This window comes from Protopterus annectens, chromosome 13.part0 (assembly GCF_019279795.1).
Source record: "Protopterus annectens isolate FY-2018-M chromosome 13.part0, PAN1.0, whole genome shotgun sequence".
In the NCBI taxonomy this organism is placed as follows: Eukaryota; Metazoa; Chordata; order Ceratodontiformes; family Protopteridae; genus Protopterus; species Protopterus annectens.
This window is the reverse complement of record NC_056747.1, coordinates 832,733,892-832,742,945: the sequence shown is the minus strand read 5'-3', so window position 1 is coordinate 832,742,945 and position 9,054 is coordinate 832,733,892. Positions and strand designations below refer to the sequence as shown.

Genomic DNA, 9,054 nt, shown 5'->3' with positions numbered 1-9,054 from the left:
ATATATATATATATATATATATATATATATATATATATATATATACACTTGTGTGTGAGAGAGATGTCAAGTGGTCAAAAAACAGTTTGTGTTGCGTTTTTCATCTGAGCAAAGCTATGTCCAGCTTAAGTTTCAGTGTGATTATAGTGAATGTAATGTAGTAAAGCTATATCCTTCACTACACACTGCCTTGGTTCATTTGAAAAAAAAAACTGTTTAAAAGAACCAATTGCATATCATTCAACTCACTGTTCCTCTATCAGTTTCACTGATGACCCTATAATATGATCCACTTGACTTTGTAAATGAGCTGCTGGCTGCTAGTACTATATGAAAATGCTGCAACAAGCCTGTTTACTGAGCCCCCACGAGTAAAAAAAAAAAGTAACCAGTCAAGCAAATGGAATACAGACCAGTGTAAGTGAATGGATCTGCAACCCTACAGACAGTAACTGAATAGATGTTAATTCCATCTTCCTTTGAGTGATCCACATATAGTCAATGAGCCTGAGAGAGTTGATTGGACCTGCTTCTGGTCACTTCTAGTTTCAGGAATGCTATTAATAAACACTTTAGTAGGGCACAAAACATAATAGAATTGCTGAACCTTTACTGAGGCCTTTTGTCATGTTTGCTTGTTCCCAAAGGCTCATTGGGCTGTCCAAAGAAAGCTTTTCAATTATGCCATGTTTATGGTGATGCAGGGTTTACTAAAATGATCTTGTATTTCTTAGATGACAATGGAGGCATTAATAAGGGAACAAAGCTGTTAAGTGCTAAAGTAGTCCTGACTCCCTCTTAAAACAGTGTACCAGGTTATCCAAATCGTATTGCTTTCCTCACTTATCAGTGTAGAAGGTTAGTCAGACTGTGCTGCATGTCCCACAGTTGTCAAGTACAGCAATGGTCATTATACAAAAACACTGAACTTCCATGATACAACATGGTGCTGTTTCTTGAGATCCCCAGCTATAAGTGGACGTAAAATGCAAAAAGTATATAACACATCATTATTCTTGGGTTATATTTGTGCAGTTTTGCAAAACAGCCAACAACCTGACACTGTGTGTGTTTCATCTTAGTTAATAGGAGCTAAAACTGCAAAGGTAACAGAGATCCATTTTAAACGGGTCTGTATTAGAATATCGAAGTTTCACAACTTCGAATGTCCTAATATCGACCCCTATCCGGCGAACGCTGAAAATAGCGAAGCTGCAGAACACCGAATTTCTTCCTAGGGAAGGAATTCAGTTGGCCGTTCCTGTGGCTTTGCTATTTTCAGCACTGTGGTGGAAAGTTGTGGGTCAGGATCAGGTAAGTGTGCAATTGTGTGGATGTGAGGGTTAAGGCACGGGGTAGGTGAGTTACGGTTAGGGTGTGGGTCAGGTAAGTGTGCGATTGTGTGGACGTGAGGGTTAGGGTGGGGTAGGTGAGTTAGGGTTATGCGCGGGGTGAGGTGAGTGTGCGATAGTGACAAACCTTAGGGTTAGAGTTTGGGTTAAGGTAAGTGGATAGCTACTGGTGCATGTACAGTTTAGTGTAGAGTTAGATGTAGGATTTTAGGTGTATGTGTGTGGATTGCTGTTTGTTTGGTGTGCTTGTGTTGTGTGTATGTGTGTCGGAACAGCAAATTTTTTTCCTGGGAAAAAATTTGCTGTTCTGCATGTTCGATATTGTCAACGTTCGCTGAATAGGGGTCGATATTAGAACATTCAACGTTGTAAAAATTTGATGTTCTAATATAGACCCATTTTAAACATGTATGCTTTAAGCTTAGTTCACCTTGTACAAATTCTTTGTCATAAAGTGTCTGCTTTAGGGACATTTCAGGATGTTCATCGTGTTTCACTGTTGCAGTCATGACTGTAGGGTTCTGCCCTGCCGGCAGGCAGCCCTCGGTCGGCCAGAATCCCAAAGTCTGGGTCCGGCGTCGGCTGTTCAACCATTCTCCCTGATGTCAGAGCGCCAGGAGTATAAAGCTGACAGCCGACACCATCTTCTCCAGTCTTTCTTGCCGTGTGGTGATAGCAGTTCGCAAGTGCCGGTCGGGTGACTCCTGACGAATTTTTCTATTTACTTCGGTCCGAAGACTTTTTTCTCCACTCAAAGCTAAGTACCCCATTGGGGAAACTTTTTTCTTGCTCCACTCCGATGTCAGAAAAAGTTAATAATTGTATTTCATGTGGGAAGCAAATACCTCATAAGGATTTCCATTCTTACTGTATTCCTTGCTTAGGCCCTGACCACGACGTAGCTAGTTGTCGGTTTTGTGCTAGATTCAATCAATGTACAATTAAGCGAAGGTATGATTTTGCTTTTCATTACTTCGGTAGGCGCTTTAACTACAAAATGTCGTCAGATACGGTTCCGGCTACCGGAGTTCACAAATGTCGCAAGGATAAAGACAGGCCTCCGAGGTCCAAATCTGATGATAGCGTACATGCGGAGCCAGCTTCAGGTTCGGCCGTCATCAGTGAGGCGTTTTTGCAGCCCCTGTCAGCCATTTCAGAACTGACGGCCGAAACGGACTCTCATGAGGAGCCAACCTGGCCTTTAAATATTTCTTTTGCAGGACCTTCAGACAATGCTCCTTCGGATGGGTCCGGAGCCGCTGTGCAGGTACCGGCTTCCGAAGGGGTTTTCAGGCCTACTCAGCTTCTAGTAAAGGCAAAGCCAAAGACAAAGTCAAAGACTCCTTCTAAATCAAAGACTTCAACACAGGCCTCTTCTGAACCGGCTCCCAAGTCACAGAAACAGTTACTCAAGATGGCGGAGGATTTACTTACTATGATTAGGGGTTCTCATCCCCCTCCAGACAAAAGGCCAAGGCAGGATGTTTATTATGATTCCTCTGATCAGGCTTCTGTTTCCTCAGTTTCTTCTTCTGATCAGGAATATTCTTTCCCTCCTTATGAGGATTCTGATGTGGAAGAATCCATTCCTTCAGCTTCTCCTCCTGAGGATTTCTCTTTTGGGGAAACTTTGCATGAAATGAGGGAACATTTCCACTGGGAGGGACAGGAGTATTCAGAATCCAAGAAAAGACTGAGGGATTTTCTTCTTCTTCCCCAACATAGACCCCTGGCTATACCTCCTGTTTTGGATATTGTGGATGATGCCTTTTCGGAGGCTAACTTAACCCCTGACTCTTTTCCTCCTGCTCCTGTTAAGCCTGATAGATATTACAGGGTTCCTGATTCCCATCAGTTTTTATACAAGAACCCTACTGCTGACCCTGAAACCATTTCTCAGGGTCCTAAGGGAATTAAGGCCGCTTCTGCTAAAAATCCCATTCCTACTGAAAAGGATTCTTGAGCCTTGGAAAGATGGGGAAAAAAGGTGTACACTTCTGCTACTTTGTCCATTAGGGCTTTAAACTGTCAGTTTCATATGCTTAAATATCAGCAATTTCTCGTCTGTCTTAAAACAAAAATTTACTTCCATTTCTTCCTGTGCAGATGATAAGGAATTACATGACTTATTGCATGCCACTGAACAGGTTGGGAAGCATGGTTTACACTGTGGATTTGATGCCTTAGAGGCTTCTTGTAGGGCTGCGGCCTCTGGCACAGTCATTAGAAGACATGCATGGCTAAAGGAACAAAATTTACCTGCACAAGTAAAGGCTAAATTATTGGATGCTCCTGTTCAACATAATGTTTTGTTTGGATCTAAAGCTGAAGAGGTGATTAAAAAGATGGAGGATGAGGCGGAATCCATGCAAACAGTTAAAGATTTCTTACAAGTACAGCCTCCTAGATTTAGCAGGAATTGGCCTTCAAAAAACTGGTCCTTTCCCTCTTCAGACAGGCCTCAGAGGGGTAGATATAGATGCTCCAGAGGGAGGCCTCAAACACAAGCTACTTATAGACCAAGACAGTGGACTGCTTCTACCCCTAGAGGAGGAGAGGACAGGTCACAATCTCAAAGGAAACAAACTCAATGACTCCCTCTGTTGGGCTACAGGAATGTCTTGCCTGGAAGCCCCTCTCGGAGGAAAGCTCTCTCTCTTTTATCAAAACTGGACTCAAATAACCCAAGACAAATGGGTTTTGGATGTGATTTTAAGAGTTTACAAATTCCATTTTCATACCTTGCCAAAGCCAAGCGGATGGCCACCTTCCAAAACATCAATGGATGGAGGCCTTAAACCAGGTGGAAGCTCTTTTGGCTATGAATGCCATAGAGCTGGTTCCTCTTTCAGAGATGGGAAAAGGGTTTTACTCAAGGCTCTTTCTAGTCCCAAGGAAACAAAACTCATGGAGACCCATTCTGGATCTGTCGGTCTTGAACACCTTTCTAGAGATTCCAAAATTCAAGATGCTTACTCTACAGCAGCTACTTCCAATGCTGTCCAAAGATGCATGGATGGTAACTTTGGATTTAAAGGAGGCATATTTACACATTCCCATCAGGCAGGATCGCAGAAAATACCTCAGGTTCAAGGCCGGATCGAGGCACTTTCAATTCTCTGCGCTGCCCTTTGGATTGTCTACTGTGCCCAGGGTCTTCACCAAATGCCTGGCTCCAGTAGTAGCTTACTGCAGACTCAAGGGAATTCAAATTTACCCTTATCTGGACGATTGTCTAATTCAGGCAGACAGCAAGGATGTCTTACTCCAGCATCTAGAATTTGTACAGAACCTCCTCAAGTTCCTGGGATTCCCTGTAAACATAAAAAAGTCAAATTTGACACCATCTCAACAGATAACTTTTCTGGGTGCACTTCTAAACACTACAACCAGATGGCATTTCTGACATCCGAAAAACAATTACAGCTGGCTTCAACTTTCAAAACCTTGGCAACTCTAACCCAACTGTCTGCAAGGAAATTCCTGCAGGCTTTGGGTTACATGGCCTCCTGCATCCTTCTCGTACCATATGCAAGACTACACATGAGGAAAATACAGTGGTACCCAAAAAGTGTATGGTCTCAGCTTTGCCACAGTTTGGACATACTGATCCCTGTCCTTCCTTGCCTTCAAAAGGAATTTCTTTGGTGGTCCAGGGCATGTGCTCTAAACAAAGGGAAAACCTTCCGTCTGCCTCCTGCCACTCAGATTCTAACCACGGACGCCTCGGATTATGCTTGGGGAGCCCATTTTCAGGGCAATTGTCTGCAGGGCCTTTGGACAAAGGATCAGAAGCACCTGCATATCAACTTAAAGGAAATGTTAGCCATTCAGAAAGCTCTATTGGCCTTCAGGAATCTCATACAACCAGGACAAATACTAATACGGACGGACAACACCACAGTTATGTGGTACATAAACAAGTAAGGGGGATCTCATTCCTACCCTCTTTGCAGACTAGCCATGGATTTATGGAACACAGCTCTAGCTTGCAATCTGGATCTTCAAGCTCAGTTTCTACCAGGGAAACAAAACTTCCTGGTAGACAGTTTGAGCAGAAACCTTTCGGATCCACACGAGTGGATGCTGTACACCAAAATATTCAGGATGATAAAAGCAGTATGGGGATGTCCTCACATAGACCTCTTTGCATCCCATCTAAATCATCAGCTACAGAATTTTTGCACCAGGACTTTCCACAGAGAAGCTTGGAAAGTGGATGCCCTGTCATTCAGTTGGAGGAACCTCTTGGGATATGCCTTTCCACCTCTTCCTCTTCTTCCACGAGTTTTATTGAAGATAAAACAGGACAAGCCCAAGATGGTAATCTTGCTAGCTCCAAATTGGCCTCGGCAGTTTTGGTATCCAACTCTAAAAAACCTATGCCTGGAGCCCCCTTGGGTTTTACCTCAGTCTCCGAACCTTCTGTCCCAACATCAGGGTCAGGTTCTACACTCTCATGTCAGAACTCTCAGCCTGGCGGCCTGGTTAATCCAGGGCCTTTGATTTCTTCTTTCCTATCGAAGCAGGTTATGGATGTCATTTTAGAAGCCAGACGTCCTAGCACTAGAAAATCTTATGCAGGAAAATGGAAAAGATTTTGTTCCTGGATGCAGGCTCAGGATTCTGATCCTCTTCTTCCTAACATTACTTTAATTTTACTTTACTTGACAGATCTCTTACATAAGGGTCTCTCTTTCTCTTCCATTAAGATACATGCCTCTGCTATTTCTGCTTATTATAATACAGACCCTCCCATCTTTTCCCACCAGCTCATGAGACAGTTCCTCAGAGGAGCTAAGAACTTAAGACCTCCTAGATCTCCTCCCATTCCTGCTTGGGATCTCAACTATGTTTTGGAAAAACTAACCTTGCCTCCTTTTGAGCCTGCCGCTTCTTCTGATATCAAGTTTTTATCTTGGAAGACAGCTATCCTGTTAGCACTAACCTCTGTCAGGAGAGTTTCAGAGTTACAACCTCTTATGGCTGTGGAACCTTATATTATTTTTCATCAAGACAGGGTATCTTTGAGGACTAATCCTACCTTCATGCCTAAGGTGGTTTCCAAAGTGGCATTAAATCAAACTATCCACTTGCCTACCTTTTTTCTCACTCCTCAAAATAAAGGGGAAAGGATCTTACATTCCTTGGATGTACACAGACAACTACGTTTTTACCTGAACAGAACCAAGGACATCAGAAAATCAGAACAATTGTTTGTTTCTTATGCTTCAAGTTCCCAAGGTAAAGCCATTTCAAAACAGACCATTTCTAAATGGATTGCTCATGGAATCAGATTTTGTTACTCACACCATGGAAAGCAAATCCCAGGGAGCATACGGATTCATTGCACCAGAGCTGCTGCCACTTCTGCGGCCTTCCTCAGGGGAGTTCCTACCAAAGACATTTTGGAAGCTGCAACTTGGAGTTCAGTGTATACATTTTCTAAGCACTACAATATACCTCTCTACTCTAAGTCTAGGGCAGGCTTTGCCTCTGCAGTCTTGCAGGGCCTTTTAGCCGCCCCTTCTTCTTTATGACCACCTCCCTTTCTTTCAGCTTTGGTATTCTACCCTACAGTCATGACTGCAACAGTGAAACACGATGAACATAGTACAGTTGTGTACACCTACCATAAATGTAGATGTTCGAGTGTCTTCACTGTTGCAGTCTGGGTTTCCCTCCCTCCTGTCCCCTCTCATTTTTACTTTTGTGTATTTCCTGTTTTCACCATTCTTCTGAGGTGTATTTGCAAGGGTTATGGGACCTTTTTCATTTTGGGACTCCTGACATCTGGGGCAAGAAAAACTGGAGAAGATGGCGTCGGCTGCCAGCTTTATACTCCTGGCACTCTGACGTCAGGGAGCATGGTTGAACAGCCGACGCCGGACCCAGACTTTGGGATTCTGGCTGACCGAGGGCTGCCTGCTGGCAGGGGAGAACCCTACAGTCATGACTGCAACAGTGAAGACACTCGAACATCTACATTTATGGTAGGTGTACACAACTGTACTTTTTCTTTAAATTACCATGTGGCCAAATGTAACTACAGTTACATTCTTTTGGCCACTCTGCCACAGGGGTCTAAAACTGTACAATAACATATTGTTTTTAATCAGTATCATCAAAGGCAAAACCAAATTCCCCCTTTGAATTTGCATTGCCTTGCACAGTTTTAAACAAAATTGACCTGGTTATAATTAAAACATATTTTTTTATCTTTACAGAAGAAGAAGAAGAAGAAGATTATCAAAGCAGAAGATATGAAGATATACCAGAGGAGTGATCACAGAACCTTATTTACATCAGTTTGATTTTCCATGAAGTCTGCTGAAATTAGATGTCATGTGAACTGAGTTTTAGATAATGACACTTTACTTGTTTTAGTTCATGTCTCATTCGACTGTAAAATACATAGCTCACCATCATATCTAATTGAGAAACTGAATATATAAATAAAATATGTTATCATAATGTGCTTTTTCAGTTACTGATTTGACTTACTTTAAATGTATCATAGGTAAGAATTCAAAAATTGATAATGGCTCATTTTTGAATATGCACATGACTGGAGATTAAAAATCATACAGAAGATTAAGTACATAAGCAATGTTTAGTTAGCCATCTTCCAAATAACAGTCAGTACAATAGCAAAAGAAGCACACTCATAAGTGCTATAAGGAAAATATATACGTGGGGTCTATGCATTCATTCATTCATTCATTCATTCATTCATTCATTCATTCATTCATTCTTTTCCTGAAGAGATTCAAAATTATAAATCTGAAAAGGAAGATGCAGGGACAGATACAAGGTCTTTTTCTTAGATTTCTGAGTCAGACTCAGAGGAGAGCTCAGTTTCAGATTCTCCATGGGGGAAGGTCTCTTCCTCTGTGGCTATTGCTAGAATGTGCTAGTGATTTCAGTGGGAGAATACTGAGGTTTATCAGTCTCTCAGAAAATACTATGAGTTGTTACAGAAGAATACACCAATTCCTCCTGTTCTGTCTGCTTTGGAGGATGTGCATGCTACTGCCTTCAATTTTCCTGATACTTGGCCACTTACCCCTAAAAATGCAGATAAGATGCATAAGGTTCCACAGTCTTTTACATTTTTATATACTGTTCCCAAACCTGACCCAGCAGCTATAGCTTTAGTTGATGCCACTGCTTCTAAGCAGTTAGTTAATTCCAGTCCTACTCTATGTCTCATAAGGATGGGAAAATTATTGATAGGTATAGAAAAAAGTCAGGTTCATGTGTTAAAGTGCGTTCTGACAAATTGTGAACATACGAGGAATATTTCATCTGCAGTTTCTTCTTGTGAGGAAAAATTGCTTTGAATAACTTCATTTCTTCTGTTGTACAAGTCACTACTCATTGTTTGTAATGTGTGTGTTTGTATGCGTGTGCGTGTGTGTGACTCTGCTGATACTTCTTCCAGGGCTATGGCCACTGGTGATGTGCTGAGTAGGTTTGCATTCTCAGGACCTCCCAGAATTGATATTTGAAATTCTGCCTTAGATAAATATTTATTATTTGGCCATTCTGCTGCAGTGGTGATCAACAAGTGTGATGAAAGGGACAATCTGATCTAGAGAATTTTGTAAGATTTTTCAACTCTGCTTTTCCAAATTGTCCAAGGGATTTTCTATTTCCTTAAGCAAAATAAAAACAAAAAACAGGCAAACAAACATTTAGG

General features: G+C 41.9%; 1 protein-coding gene across 2 annotated transcripts in view; it reads left to right on the top strand.

The window, feature by feature from the left end:
• The window catches only part of LOC122787701 (outer dynein arm-docking complex subunit 4-like), a 1,060,374-nt gene extending 1,052,548 nt beyond the window's left edge, over positions 1-7,826 (top strand). For both annotated transcript variants that reach the window (XM_044054554.1, XM_044054553.1), the window contains one exon: positions 7,580-7,826. In XM_044054554.1, the coding sequence (XP_043910489.1) occupies positions 7,580-7,638 (59 nt within the window). In that variant the 3' untranslated portion in view covers positions 7,639-7,826. The remainder of the gene's footprint in view (positions 1-7,579) is intronic.
• The last annotated feature ends 1,228 nt before the right edge of the window (positions 7,827-9,054 follow it).